The sequence below is a fragment of the Haemorhous mexicanus genome, chromosome 34 (genome assembly GCF_027477595.1).
Source record: "Haemorhous mexicanus isolate bHaeMex1 chromosome 34, bHaeMex1.pri, whole genome shotgun sequence".
Taxonomy (NCBI): domain Eukaryota; kingdom Metazoa; phylum Chordata; class Aves; order Passeriformes; family Fringillidae; genus Haemorhous; species Haemorhous mexicanus.
In genome coordinates, this window is record NC_082374.1 from 1,823,545 (window position 1) to 1,839,174 (window position 15,630).

At 54.2% G+C, this 15,630-nt stretch overlaps 1 protein-coding gene across 1 annotated transcript in view; it reads right to left on the minus strand.

Annotated features, from left to right (window-relative positions):
* DNMT1 (DNA methyltransferase 1) overlaps positions 1-15,630 on the minus strand; it is a 40,088-nt gene that overhangs the window by 15,222 nt on the left and 9,236 nt on the right. Inside the window, exons 7-21 of the mRNA XM_059872141.1 lie at positions 14,791-14,831; positions 14,620-14,671; positions 14,281-14,364; positions 14,078-14,187; positions 13,882-14,000; positions 10,491-10,583; positions 9,028-9,179; positions 6,466-6,653; positions 5,463-5,652; positions 4,535-4,632; positions 4,299-4,446; positions 3,063-3,178; positions 1,916-2,117; positions 1,704-1,837; positions 1,431-1,604 (exon numbers count right to left, since the gene is read on the minus strand). Coding sequence (XP_059728124.1) covers positions 1,431-1,604; positions 1,704-1,837; positions 1,916-2,117; positions 3,063-3,178; positions 4,299-4,446; positions 4,535-4,632; positions 5,463-5,652; positions 6,466-6,653; positions 9,028-9,179; positions 10,491-10,583; positions 13,882-14,000; positions 14,078-14,187; positions 14,281-14,364; positions 14,620-14,671; positions 14,791-14,831 — 1,901 coding nt within the window. The remainder of the gene's footprint in view (positions 1-1,430; positions 1,605-1,703; positions 1,838-1,915; positions 2,118-3,062; positions 3,179-4,298; positions 4,447-4,534; positions 4,633-5,462; positions 5,653-6,465; positions 6,654-9,027; positions 9,180-10,490; positions 10,584-13,881; positions 14,001-14,077; positions 14,188-14,280; positions 14,365-14,619; positions 14,672-14,790; positions 14,832-15,630) is intronic.

The window sequence follows — 15,630 nt, forward strand, 5'->3', positions numbered from 1 at the left end:
ACTTGATTTGTCCACCAAAAATTGGGTGAAGAGTTGGAATTGAAGGATCTGGGAGGGGTTTTACAGCCTTGAGCTCGATTTGTCCACCAAAAGTTGGGTGAAGAGTTGGAATTGAAGGATCTGGGAGGGGTTTTACAGCCTTGAGCTCGATTTGTCCACCAAAAGTTGGGTGGAGATTGGGAATTGAGGGATCTTGGTGAGGTCTCCTAACCTTAGTTGGTTCTATGATTCCGTAATTCCAATTTGTCCACCAAAAGTTGGGTGAAGAGTTGGAATTGAGGGATCTTGGAGGGGTTTTACAGCCTTGAACTTGATTTGTCCACCAAAAGTTGGGTGGAGATTGGGAATTGAGGGGTCTTGGAGGGGTTTTACAGCCTTGAGTCTGATTTGTCCACCAAAAATTGGGTGGAGATTGGGAATTGAGGGATCTTGGAGGGGTTTTCCAGCCTTGAGCTCGATTTGTCCACCAAAAATTGGGTGAAGAGTTGGAATTGAAGGATCTGGGAGGGGTTTTACAGCCTTGAACTTGATTTGTCCACCAAAAGTTGGGTGAAGAGTTGGAATTGAGGGATCTTGGAGGGGTTTTACAGCCTTGAACTTGATTTGTCCACCAAAAGTTGGGTGGAGATCGGGAATTGAGGGATCTTGGTGAGGTCTCCTAACCTTAGTTGGTTCTCTGATTCCATAATTCCAATTTGTCCACCAAAAGTTGGGTGGAGATTGGGAATTTAAGGATCTTGGAGGGGTTTTACAGCCTTGAACTTGATTTGTCCACCAAAAGTTGGGTGAAGAGTTGGAACTGAGGGGTCTTGGAGGGGTTTTACAGCCTTGAGCTCAATTTGTCCACCAAAAGTTGGGTGGAGATTGGGAATTTGGGATCTTGGTGAGGTCTCCTAACCTTAGTTGGTTCTATGATTCCATCATTCCAATTTGTCCACCAAAAGTTGGGTGGAGAGTTGGAATTGAGGGATCTTGGAGGGGTTTTACAGCCTTGAACTTGATTTGTCCACCAAAAGTTGGGTGGAGATCGAGAATTGAGGGATCTTGGAGGGGTTTTAGAGCCTTGAACTTGATTTGTCCACCAAAAGTTGGGTGGAGATTGGGAATTGAGGGATCTTGGAGGGGTTTTAGAGCCTTAACTCCATAATTCCAATTTATCCCCCAAAATTTGGAACTCAGGATCTCAGAGGGATCTCCCAACTTGAATTCTCTGATCCTGCCATTCCCAAAATCCCAATTCATCTCCCAAGAAAAACCAGCACCAGGATCATCCCACCAGAGCCACCTCTCAATCAAACGACACAAAACCAAAACTGGGGCAATTTTGATGCCGAACTTCCGGAACTTCAGGACACCAGACCTCCACTGCCAGGTGGGAAAAGCCCCAAAATCCCCAAATCCCACCCCAAAGGTGAGCTCCTCAAACCCACCTGAAGGAGAAGGCATCTGGCAGCAGGTAGACGCCGTCCCCCACCCGGTACTGGACGCCGTTCTTGGTGGCCACGGCGTAGAACATTTTGCCGTCGGCCTCCTCCAGCGGCTCGGCCACCTTGGGGATCTCCTTGTGCCTCACCTCGTCCAGGCGCGCGCAGCTCATGCAGAACCTGCCGGAACACCACCGCCAACCAGGTTCTCCAAAACCAAAATCCATCTTTGGAGGTGGGAAGAACCCAAAATTTCAGTTTTTCCACCCAAAAACTGACTTGTACTTGTTGTCCTCGGTGGGCTGCGTGCCGGGCGGGCTCTCGAAGCGCGCGTACTCCTGGTCGTACCACATCTGGTAGAAGTAGGTCCTCCCATCATCTTCCACCATCTTGATCTCCGTGTCCAGCCCGCCCTGAAGGAGAAGACCAGCGGGGTGGCCGCGATCGGCCGCGCTGGCCGGCACCGGCCGGACCCGCGGCGCTGTCCCCACCTCCATGGCCCAGTTGTCCGAGGGCGCCTTGTAGATGACGTTGACCTTGCCGTGGATGTAGGACAGCTGCATGTCCTCGCACTCGTCCACCAGGAACAGCTCCAGAGGGTCCGAGGTGGCCCCCAGGACGGTGTCCGAGCCCGGGCAGAACCAGTGGGCGTGGAACATCTGGCCACTGCTGTCCTCCCACATGGCCGTCACCCTGAGGGGTGTCACGGTGTGAGAGGGGATGTCCCAACTGTCCCCAAGCCCATGGGAGCAGGGAGAGCCCACCTGGCTTGGTGGCATCATCAGGGACATCCCCAAGCCCATGGCAGAATGGAGAGCCCACCTGGCTTGGTGGGATCATCAGGGACGTCCCCAAACCCATAGGAGAATGGAGAACCCACCTGGCTTGGTGGCATCATTGGGGACATCCTCATGTCCCCAACCCCATGTGACCAGGAACAACCCTCCTGGCTTGGTGGGATCATCTGGGATGTCCCCAAACCCATAGCAGAATGGAGAACCCACCTGGCTTGGTGGGATCATCGGGGATGTCCCCAAGCCCATGGGAGAATGGAGAGCCCACCTGGCTTGGTGGGATCATCAGGGACGTCCCCAAACCCATGGGAGAATGGAGAGCCCACCTGGCTTGGTGGGATCATCAGGGATGTCCCCAAACCCATAGCAGAATGGAGAGCCCACCTGGCTTGGTGGGATCATCGGGGATGTCCCCAAGCCCGTGGGAAAATGGAGAGCCCACCTGGCTTGGTGGCATCATCAGGGATGTCCCCAAACCCACAGCAGAATGGAGAGCCCACCTGGCTTGGTGGGATCATTGGGGACATCCCCGTGTCCCCAAACCCACGGGAGAATGGAGAGCCCACCTGGCTTGGTGGGATCATCAGGGATGTCCCCAAACCCATGGGAGAATGGAGAGCCCACCTGGCTTGGTGGGATCATTGGGGACATCCCTGTGTCCCCAAACCCATGGGAGAATAGAGAGCCCACCTGGCTTGGTGGGATCATCGGGGATGTCCCCAAACCCACGGGAGAATGGAGAGCCCACCTGGCTTGGTGGGATCATTGGGGATGTCCCCAAGCCCATGGGAGAATGGAGAGCCCACCTGGCTTGGTGGGATCATCGGGGACATCCCCAACCCACCTGGCCAGGTAGAGGGGCTTGGTGGGGTCGTCGGGGCTCACGGACACGCAGTCGCCCACCTCCAGGGTCTCGGAGTCGATGCAGACGCGTTGGTAATAATCCTTCTTGCCGTCGCTCTGCGGGGCACGGGCGCGGTCACAGGTACCGGCCTCACCTGGATGGGGCCCTCACCTGGATGGGTGACCCTCACCTGGATGGGACCCTCACCTGGATGGGGCCCTCACCTGGATGGGACCCTCACCTGGATGGGTTCTCCTCACCTGGATGGGTTCCCCTCACCTGGATGGGACCCTCACCTCAATGGGACCCTCACCTGGATGGGACCCTCACCTGGATGGGGCCCTCACCTGGATGGGTGACCCTCACCTGGATGGGACCCTCACGTGGATGGGTTCTCCTCACCTGGATGGGTTGCCCTCACCTGGATGGGGCCCTCACCTGGATGGGGCCCTCACCTGGATGGGTGACCCTCACCTGGATGGGTTCCCCTCACCTGGATGGGGCCCTCACCTGGATGGGTTCCCCTCACCTGGATGGGTTCCCCTCACCTGGATGGGACCCTCACCTCGATGGGACCCTCACCTGGATGGGTTCCCCTCACCTGGATGGGACCCTCACCTCGATGGGACCCTCACCTGGATGGGACTCTCACCTGGATGGGGCCCTTACCTGGATGGGTTCCCCTCACCTGGATGGGTTTTCTTACCCCTGAGATCCAACTGTGACCTCACCTAGATGGGTTCCCTCACCTTGCCAGATCCCCTCACCTGGATGGGTTCCCCTCACCTGGATGGGTTCCCCCATCCATGAGATCCAACTCTGGCCTCACCTGGATGGGTTCTCCTCACCTGGATGGGTTCCCCTCACCTGGATGGGTTCTCCTCACCTGGATGGGTTCCCCTCACCTGGATGGGTTCCCCTCACCTGGATGGGTTCTCCTCACCTTTCCAGGTCCCCTCATCTGAATGGGTTCCCCTCACCTGGACACGTCCCCTCACCTTTCCAGGTCCCCTCATCTGGATGGGTTCCCCTCACCTGGATGGGTTCCCCTCACCTGGACACGTCCCCTCACCTTTCCAGGTCCCCTCATCTGAATGGGTTCCCCTCACCTGGACACATCCCCTCACCTTTCCAGGTCCCCTCACCCGGATGGGTTCCCCTCACCTTTCCAGGTCCCCTCACCTGGATGGGTTCCCCTCACCTTTCCAGGCCCCCTCACCTGCCCAGGTGCCTCACCTTGATGGGCTCCCCGACCCAGGAGATCCGGCTCTTGTTCTGCTTCTTCTTACGGCCCTGGAGCATCTTCTTGGGCGAGGGCATCTCGGGGATGTTGTCATCGACCTCCTCATCCTCATCTGCCTCCCGCACCGCCAGGTTGGGACACCTGGGACGTCACCGGGGATGTCACCGAGGGCTCAGGGATGGGGACGGGGGGGTTTGGGGACAGGGACGTTGGGGACAGGGCCACCCACCTCCTCTGCAGACACGCCTGCTTGCTGCGGCCGCTGCCCCCGAACTTGACCATGTTCTGGCACGCCTTGCACTTGCCACACTCGGGCTGCTGGCACACCTGGCACGGGACAGGGGACACCGGTGACGCCGGGAACGCTCCTCCGTGACCAGCTCAACCAACTCATGATGTTGATGTTGGCCAAGGTTGGAAGATCTTCCAAAACCAACCAACCCAACCCATGACATTGACAATGGTGTTGACCAAGGGTGGAAAAGCCCCCCCACATCAACCCAACCTGACCCATGACGGTAACATTGACCAAGACTGGAAGACTCTCCAAGACCAGCCAACCCAACCCATGATGCTGATGTTGACCAACACTGGGAGACCTTCAAGACCAACCAACCCAACCCAAGATGCTGATGTTGGCCAACACTGGGAGTCCTTCAAGACCAACCAACCCAACCCATGATGCTGATGTTGACCAACCCTGGGAGACCTTCAAGACCAACCAACCCAACCTGTGACACTGATGTTGACCAACACTGGGAGACCTTCAAGACCAACCAACCAACCAACCCAGCCCATGACACTGACAATGGTGTTGACCAAGGCCTCCCACATCAACCCAACCCAACCCATGACAGTAACATTGACCAAGACTGGAAGACTCTCCAAGATCAGCCAACCCAACCCATGATGCTGATGTTGGCCAACACTGGGAGACCTTCAAGACCAACCAACCCAACCCAAGATGCTGATGTTGGCCAACACTGGGAGTCCTTCAAGACCAGCCAACCCAACCCATGATGCTGATGTTGGCCAACCCTGGGAGACCTTCAAGACCAACCAACCAACCCAACCCAACCCAACCCAACCCATGACACTGACCAAGGCTGGAAGACCCTCCAACACCAACCACCCAACCCCATCCCCATCTCGGCCACCTCGCAGACGCCGCAGCGCCGGCGCTTGGTGGCGTTCTCCTTGTCCTCCTCGCGCTCGTCCTTCTCGATCTGCTCCGAGAAGAAGGTGTCGAAGATGAGGTACACCAGCTTGGTGGTGGTGGCCTTGGTGGGACCCTTGTCCTTGTCGATGCGCGTGGGGTGGCGGATGGCCTGGCGCCGCACGGCGCGCCTGCGGCACGGGGACAGCGCTCAGGCCACGCCCGGGGAGGGGACACCACCCCAGGGACACCCACAGGTGCCAGGTGGGGTCCCCAAAAAGGTGTGGATGGATTTTGGAGACCCAACCCAGCGTCCTGCCCCCTCTGAAGCAGCACCAGGTTTGGGTTTGCCCAGTTTTGGGAGGATCTTCCCAATTTTGGGAGAATTGTTCCAGTTTTGAGAAGATCTTCCCCATTTTGGGAGGGTTTTGTGATCTTGGGAGGATCTTCCCAATTTTGGGAGGGTTTTGTGATCTTGGGAGGACCTTCCCAATTTTGGGAGGGTTTTTGTGATCTTGGGAGGACCTTCTCAATTTTGGGAGAACTGTCCCAGTTTTGAGAAGGTCTTCCCAATTTTGGGAGGGTTTTTGTGATCTTGGGAGGACCTTCCCAATTTTGGGAGGGTTTCTGCTCTGATTCCCAGCACTTCTCATCCACTGAACCCAAATCCTCACCAGTTTTGGGAAGATTTTCCCAATTTTGGTCGGATTCTCCCAATTTTGTGCTCACAGAACCCAAATCCGTCCCAATTTTGGGCAAATTCTCTTACTTTTGAGGTCCCACTTCCCAAATTTTGGTTGGATTTTCCCAATTTTGGGTGTTTTGCCCCCAAACCTCACCTCTTGCCCAGGGTGACCCCATCCAGCTTGTTGAGGTCCCTCATGCCCGGCACGAGAATCTCCAAATTTGGGCCAATTTCCCCAATATTGAGACCTCAGAGCCCAAACCCTCCCAGATTTTGGTTGGATTTTCCCGATTTTGGGGCTTTTGCCCCCAAACCTCACCTCTTGCCCAGGGTGACGCCGGCCAGCTTGATGAGGTCCCTCATGCAGGGCGTGATGAGCACCGGGGGCTCGTCGCTGTCGCCGGCCTCGTCGTAGCTCTCCACCTGCTCCACCACGAACTGCGCGTGGCGCAGCAGCGAGTCCTCCGTGAAACGGTTGAAGTTGAGCCCCGCCGGCGGCACCGTGGTCTGGGGGAGGTTGGGAAGGGTTGGGGATGGCCAGGGATGGCCCCTGACCCCTCCCCGGGTCACCCATTCCAAAGGTCACCAAGGTTGGGAATGGTTGAGATGGTTGGGAATGGTTGGGGATGGTTGGAAAGGGCTGGAGATGGTTGGAAAGGGTTGGGAAGGGTTGGGGATGGCCAGGGATGGCCCCTGACCCCTCCCCGGGTCGCCCATTCTGAGAGTCACCAAGGTTGGGAATGGTTGAGATGGTTGGGAATGGTTGGGGATGGCTGGAGATGGTTTGGAAGAGTTGGGAAGGGTTGGGGATGGCCAGGGATGGCCCCTGACCACTCCCCGGGTCACCCATTCCGAGAGTCACCAAGGTTGGGAATGGTTGAGATGGTTGGGAATGGTTGGGGATGGCTGGAGATGGTTTGGAAGAGTTGGGAAGGGTTGGGGATGGCCAGGGATGGCCCCTGACCACTCCCCGGGTCACCCATTCCGAGGGTCACCAAGGTTGGGAATGATTGAGATGGTTGGGAATGGTTGGAAAGGGCTGGAGATGGTTGGGGATGGTTTGGAAGGGCTGGAGATGGTTGGAGATGGTTTGGAATGGTTGGGAAGGGTTGGGAATGGTTAAGGATGGTTGGGGATGGTCCCTCACCATCTCCGGATCACCCATTCCGAGGGTCACCAAGGTTGGGAACGGTTGAGATGGTTGGGAATGGTTGGGGATGGTTTGGAATGGTTGGGGATGGTTTGGAAGGGATGGAGATGGTTGGAGATGGTTGGGAATGGTTTGGAAGGGTTGGGAAGAGTTGGGGATGGCCAGGAACGGCCCCTGACCCCTCCCCGGGTCACCCATTCCGAGGGTCACCAAGGTTGGGAATGATTGAGATGGTTGGGAATGGTTGGAAAGGGATGGAGATGGTTGGGGATGGTTTGGAAGGGCTGGAGATGGTTTGGAAGGGTTGGGGATGGCCAGGAACGGCCCCTGACCCCTCCCCGGGTCACCCATTCCGAGGGTCACCAAGGTTGGGAATGGTTGAGATGGTTGGGAATGGTTGGAAAGGGCTGGAGATGGTTGAGGATGGTTTGGAATGGTTGGGGATGGTTTGGAAGGGCTAGAGATGGTTTGGAAGGGTTGGGAAGGGTTGGGGATGGCCAGGGATGGCCCCTGACCCCTCCCTGGGTCGCCCATTCTGAGGGTCACCAAGGTTGGGAATGGTTGAGATGGTTGGGAATGGTTGGGGATGGTTGGAAAGGGATGGAGATGGTTGGGGATGGTTTGGAATGGTTGGGAAGGGTTGGAGATGGTTTGGGATGGTTTGGAATGGTTGGAAAGGGCTGGAGATGGTTGGGGATGGTTGGGGATGGTTGGGGATGGTTAAGGATGGTTGGGGATGGTCCCTCACCATCTCCGGATCACCCATTCCGAGGGTCACCAAGGCTGGGAACGGTTTGGAACGGTTGGGGATGGTTTGGGATGGTTGAGGATGACCAAAGTGGCACTGCCACCTCAACCTTGTTGAGCTGGTGCCACCTCCACCACCACATCACCACCACCATCCCACCACCACCACCACCTGCTGACCCTGCCCCATCTTTTCCACGGGGGAATTGTCCCGGGGATGGGGAGGTGACACCAAAGGGAGGTGACACCACGATGGCACTGTCACCTCGACCTTGTTGAGCTGGTGCCACCGCCACCACCACCACCACCACCACCACCATCCCACCACCACCACCTGCTGACCCCGCCCCATCTTTTCCATGGGGGAACTGTCCCCGGGGTGGGGAGGTGACACCGCAGGGAGGTGACACCGCAGGGAGGTGACACCATGGGGAGGTGACACCACGGGGAGGTGACACCTCGGGGAGGTGACACCATGGGGAGGTGACACCATGGGGAGGTGACACCTCGGGGAGGTGACACCATGGGGAGGTGACACCATGGGGAGGTGACACCTCGGGGAGATACTCCACAGGGAGGTGACACCGTGGGGAGGTGACACCTCGGGGAGGTGACACCTCGGGGAGGTGACACCATGGGGAGGTGACACCTCGGGGAGGTGACACCTCGGGGAGGTGACACCATGGGGAGGTGACACCGCGGGGAGGTGACACCATGGGGAGGTGACACCTCAGGGAGGTGACACCACGGGGAGGTGACACCTCGGGCAGGTGACACCTCGGGGAGATACTCCACGGGGAGGTGACACCTCGGGCAGGTGACACCTCGGGGAGATACTCCACGGGGAGGTGACACTACGGGGAGGTGACACCATGGGGAGGCGACACCACGGGGAGGTGACACCTCGGGGAGGTGACACCATGGGGAGGTGACACCTCGGGGAGGTGACACCACGGGGAGGTGACACGGCGGTGGCACTGTCACCTCGATCTTGTTGAGCAGGTCCTCGTAGCTGACGTGGCGGTTGTTCTGCAGGAACTCCACCACGATCTTGCTCATGTAGATCTTCTCCTGCATCAGCGCGAAGGTGGGCGCGTACTCCTCGCTCGGCTCCATCAGGATGTAGTCGGCAAAGGCTGGGGGAAAAAACCCCAAAATTGTGGGATTTGGGGGGAAAATGGGGGGTGGGGAAGGGGATTGGGGGGAAAAGAGGAAGAGGAGGAAAAAGGAGAAGGGGAAGGAAAAGAGGAGGAGAGAGGGAGAAAAAATAAAGGGGAAAAGAGGAAAAGGGGAGGAAAGAAAAAAAGGGGGAAAAGAGGAAAAGGAGAAAAAAGAGGAAGGAAAAGAGAAAGAAAATAAAGGGGAAAGAGCAGGAAAAAGGAGGAAAAAAGAGAAAGGAAAACAGAAAGAAAATAGAGGGGAAAGAGCAGGAAAAAGGAGAAAAAAGGAGGAAGGAAAAGAGAGAGAAAATGGAGGGGAAAGGAGCAGGAAAAAGGAGAAAAAAGGAGGAAGGAAAAGAGAGAGAAAATGGAGGGGAAAAGAGCAGGAAAAAGGAAGAGGGGGAAAGAAAGAGGAAGGAAAAGAGAAAGAAAATAAAGTGGAAAAGAGCAGGAAAAAGGAGAAAAAAGAAGGAAAGAGGAAGGAAAAAGAAAAAAAATAGAGGGGAAAAGAGCAAGAAAAAGGAGAAAAAAGAGGAAGGAAAAGAGAAAGAAAATAAAGGGGAAAGAGCAGGAAAAAGGAGGAAAAAAGAGAAAGGAAAACAGAAAGAAAATAGAGGGGAAAGGAGCAGGAAAAAGGAGAAAAAAGGAGGAAGGAAAAGAGAGAGAAAATGGAGGGGAAAAGAGCAGGAAAAAGGAAGAGGGGGAAAGAAAGAGGAAGGAAAAGAGAAAGAAAATAAAGTGGAAAAGAGCAGGAAAAAGGAGAAAAAAGAAGGAAAGAAAGAGGAAGGAAAAAGAAAAAAAATAGAGGAGAAAAGAGCAAGAAAAAGGAAAAAAAATGAAGGAAAAGAGAAAGAAAATGGAGGGGAAAAGAGCAGGAAAAATGAGAAAAAAGAGGAAGGAAAAGAGAAAGAAAATGGAGGAGAAAAGAGCAGGAAAAAGGAGAAAAAAGAAGGAAAGAAGAGGGAAAAGGAAATGAAAAAAAAGAAAAGAAAAAATAGAGAAAAGATGAAAAAAAGAGAGAGAAAAGAAAAAGAGAAAGAAAACAAATGAAAACAAGAGAAACAGGAACAAAATGAAAGAGAAGAAAGAAATAAAGGGAGAAAAAGAGAGAAAAGAAAATGGGAAAAAAAGGGAGCAAAGAAGGAGAAAGGGAGAAGAAAGAAGGGAGAAAAAGGAGGGGAAAGGACAAAAAGGCTGAGACCCTCCCCTGCAGAAAAACTCCAAAAAAGCCCAAAATGACCCAAAACCAACCCAAAAAAGCCCAAATTCCCCCAGATTCCTCCTCACCTGTGCTGAAGCCGATCAGCGCCTTCTCCCCGCCGTCGAAGCCCGTGATCCACCAGGCGTTGATGGGCCCCAACTTCTTGGCTCTCACCCCACCTGGCAGGCCAAAAAACCCCAAAAATCTGGACAGTTCCCACCTGGGGATCCCCAAAAATCTGGACAATTCCCACCTGGGGATCCCCAAACCCTCAAAAACCTGGACAATTCCCACCTGGGGATCCCCAAAAATCTGGACAGTTCCCACCTGGGGATCCCCAAACCCCCAAAAATCTGGACAATTCCCACCTGGGAATCCCCAAAACCCCCAAAAATCTGGACAGTTCCCACCTGGGGATCCCCAAAAATCTGGACAGTTCCCACCTGGGGATGCCCAAACCCACAAAAATCTGGACAGTTCCCACCTGGGCATCCCAAAACCACCAAAAATCTGGAAAATTCCCACCTGGGAATCCCCAAAAATCTGGACAGTTCCCACCTGGGGATCCCCAAACCCCCAAAATCTGGACAGTTCTCACCTGGGGATTCCCAAAGCCACAAAAATCTGGACAGTTCCCACCTGGGGATCCCCAAACCCACAAAAATCTGGAAAATTCCCACCTGGGGATCCCCAAAAATCTGGACAGTTCCCACCTGGGGATCCCCAAAGCCCCAAAAATCTGGACAGTTCCCACCTGGGGATCCCAAAAGCCACAAAAATCTGGAAAATTCCCACCTAGGGATCCCCAAAACCCACAAAAATCTGGACAGTTCCCACCTGGGGATCCCCAAAGCCCCAAAAATCTGGACAGTTCCCACCTGGGGATCTCCAAAATCCCCAAAAATCTGGACAATTCCCACCTGGGGATCCCCAAAGCCACAAAAATCTGGACAGTTCCCACCTGGGGATCCACAAACATCTGGACAGTTCCCACCTGGGGATCCCCAAACCCCCAAAAATCTGGACAGTTCCCACCTGGGGATCCCAAAACCCACAAAAATCTGGACAGTTCCCACCTGGGGATCCCCAAACCCCCAAAAATATGGACAGTTCCCACCTGGGAATCCCCAAACCCACAAAAATCTGGACAGTTCCCACCTGGGAATCCCCAAACCCACAAAAATCTGGACAGTTCCCACCTGGGAATCCCCAAACCCACAAAAATCTGGACAGTTCCCACCTGGGGATCCCCAAAAATCTGGAAAATTCCCACCTGGGGATGCCCAAACCCTCAAAAATCTGGAAAATTCCCACTTGGGGATGCCCAAACCCACATAAATCTGGAAAATTCCCACCTGGGGATCCCCAAAAATCTGGACAGTTCCCACCTGGGGATCCCCAAACTCCCAAAAATCTGGACAGTTCCCACCTGGGGATCCCCAAACCCACAAAAATCTGGACAGTTCTCACCTGGGGATCCCCAAACCCCCAAAAATCTGGACAGTTCCCACCTGGGGATCCCAAAACCCACAAAAATCTGGACAGTTCTCACCTGGGGATGCCCAAACCCCCAAAAATCTGGACAGTTCCCACCTGGGGATCCCCAAAAATCTGGACAGTTCCCACCTGGGGATCCCCAAACCCACAAAAATCTGGACAATTCCCACCTGGGGATGCCCAAAAATCTGGAAAGTTCCCACCTGGGGATCCCCAAACCCACAAAAATCTGAACAATTCCCACCTGGGGATCCCCAAACCCACAAAAATCTGGACAATTCCCACCTGGGGATCCCCAAACCCACAAAAATCTGGACAGTTCTCACCTGGGGATCCCCAAACCCCCAAAAATATGGAAAATTCCCACCTGGGGATCCCCAAAAATCTGGACAGTTCCCACCTGGGGATGCCCAAACCCCCAAAAATCTGGACAATTCCCACCTGGGGATCCCCAAAAACCTGGACAGTTCCCACCTGGGCATCCCCAAAACCCCCAAAAATCTGGAAAGTTCCCATCTGGGGATCCCCAAAAATCTGGACAGTTCCCACCTGGGGATCCCAAAACTCCCAAAAATCTGGACAGTTCTCACCTGGGGATGCCCAAACCCCCAAAAATATGGACAGTTCCCACCTGAGGATCCCCAAACCCACAAAAATCTGGACAGTTCCCACCTGGGGATGCCCAAACCCCCAAAAATATGGACAGTTCCCACCTGGGGATGCCCAAACCCCCAAAAATATGGAAAATTCCCACCTGGGGATCCCCAAAAATCTGGACAGTTCCCACCTGGGGATGCCCAAACCCCCAAAAATCTGGACAATTCCCACCTGGGGATCCCCAAAAACCTGGACAGTTCCCACCTGGGGATCCCCAAAACCCCCAAAAATCTGGAAAGTTCCCACCTGGGGATCCCCAAACCCTCAAAAACCTGGACAATTCCCACCTGGGGATCCCCAAACCCCCAAAAACCTGGACAATTCCCACCTGGGGATCCCCAAACTCCCAAAAACCTGGACAATTCCCACCTGGGGATCCCCAAAAATCTGGACAATTCCCACCTGGGGATCCCCAAACCCCCAAAAATCTGGACAATTCCCACTTGGGGATGCCCAAACCCCCAAAAATCTGGAAAATTCCCACCTGGGGATCCACAAAAATCTGGACAGTTCCCACCTGGGGATCCCCAAAACCACCAAAAATCTGGACAGTTCCCACCTGGGGATCCCAAAACCCACAAAAATCTGGAAAGTTCCCATCTGGGGATCCCCAAAAATCTGGACAGTTCCCACCTGGGGATGCCCAAACCCCCAAAAATCTGGAAAATTCCCACCTGGGGATGCCCAAAAATCTGGACAGTTCCCACCTGGGGATGTCCAAACCCACAAAAATCTGGACAGTTCCCACCTGGGGATCCCAAAATCCACAAAAATCTGGACAGTTCCCACCTGGGGATCCCCAAACCCACAAAAATCTGGAAAGTTCCCATCTGGGGATCCCCAAAAACCTGGACAGTTCCCACCTGGGGATCCCCAAAACCCCCAAAAATCTGGAAAGTTCCCACCTGGGGATCCCCAAACCCACAAAAATCGGGACAGTTCTCACCTGGGGATCCCCAAAAATCTGGAAAATTCCCACCTGGGGATGCCCAAACCCACAAAAATCTGGACAGTTCCCACCTGGGGATCTCCAAAAATCTGGACAGTTCCCACCTGGGGATCCACAAAAATCTGGACAGTTCCCACCTGGGGATGCCCAAACCCCCAAAAATCTGGACAGTTCCCACCTGGGGATCCCCAAAAACCTGGACAGTTCCCACCTGGGGATCCCCAAACCCCCAAAAATCTGGACAGTTCCCACCTGGGGATGCCCAAACCCCAAAAATCTGGACAGTTCCCACCTGGGGATCCCCAAACCCCCAAAAATCTGGACAGTTCCCACCTGGGGATGCCCAAAGCCCCGGAATTCCGGGCGTTCCTCACCGTCCAGGCAGGGGTTGTCGTCGTAGATGGGTTTGACGACGCCGCTGAAGTAGAGCTCGATGTTCCTCTCGATGAGGCCGGTGTCGAAGGGACAGAGATGTCCCCTCTTGTCATAAACGCTGCCAGGGGGGACACGGAGGGCGTGGGACACGATTCCAGAGGGAATCCGAGCGGGAATCGCCCTCCAGGACCTCACCTGAAGGAGGTGACCTTGTGCTGGGGGAGGTCCTCGTAGCTCTCGAAGCCGTCCTCGTTGGCGTCGAAGATGGACAAGCGCTCGTCCGTCAGCATCTCCGGCTCCTCCAGCTGGATTTGGGGGAAAAAAAAACCCCAAAAAATGGGATTGAGGGATCTTCCTGATCTTCACGAGCTGGGGGAAGGAGGGTTTGGGTCTCTTACGGCGTCGTCGGGGTCCCCTTGGAAGAATTTGAGGTCGGGGTCGTCCAGGTACTGGCGGCAGTCGAGGCATTTTGGGGGGGTGGTCTGCAGCAGAGGGGAGGGAGAGTCAGCTTTTCCCAAAGGTATTCTTGGAATTCTCCGGGATTTTGGCAAAATCTGGGGGTTTCCCATCAGAAGCAGCCCCAGCTGTTTGGTTTTGGGAAGCTGAACGGGTTGGGAATATTCCCAGAGGATAATTCACCCTTTGGAATCATCGACTCATCCCCAAAAAAAATTAAAATTCAGGAGTTTTAAAGGATTAAGGGATCCCAAAAAAAGCTGGAATGAGGAGGAACTTACTTTAGCAGAAGCAGTGATTTTAACCTGAGGGATTTCGTCTTTGATTTCCGACCTGGGAGGGAAAAATGAAAATCTGGGATGAGGACGGAGGAGTGACGTCATCGTTGTCATTGTCATTGTCATTGTCACTGGGACACGGCTGCAGCCAGGAGTGTTCTCCCTTTTCCTCACCCATCTTTGGTTTCCATTTTCATCCTTTTCTCATCTTGATCCTGGAGAAAAAGGCAAAAAAATGGGAAAAAGAGCAGGAAAACGCAATCCCAAAATCCGGGGAAATCCCCCAGGATGTCACAACAGAGCAAAATCCTGGGAAATCACCCCAAAAATGACCTGGAAAAGGTCTGGGGTGTCACCAGGGACCAAAATCCTGGGAAATCACCCCAAAAATGACCTGGAAAAGGTCTGGGATGTCAGCAGTGACCAAAATCCTGGGAAATCACCCCAAAAACGACCTGGAAAAGGTCTGGGATGTCATGAGTGACCAAAATCCTGGGAAATCACCCCAAAAACGACCTGGAAAAGGTCTGGGATGTCACCAGGGACCAAAATCCTGGGAAATCACCCCAAAAACGACCTGGAAAAGGTCTGGGATGTCAGCACTGACCAAAATCCTGGGAAATCACGCCAAAAACAACCTGGAAAAGGTCTGGGATGTCACCAAGGACCAAAATCCTGGGAAATCACCCCAAAAACGACCCGGGACAGGTCTGGGATGTCAGCACTGACCAAAATCCTGGGAAATCACCCCAAAAATGACCCGGGACAGGTCTGGGATGTCAGCACTGACCAAAATCCTGGGAAATCACCCCAAAAACAACCTGGAAAAGGTCTGGGATGTCAGCAGGGACCAAAATCCTGGGAAATCACCCCAAAAACGACCTGGAAAAGGTCTGGAATGTCAGCAGTGACCAAAATCCTGGGAAATCACCCCAAAAACGACCTGGAAAAGGTCTGGGATGTCACCAGGGACCAAAATCCTGGGAAATCACCCCAAAAACGACCCAGGACAGG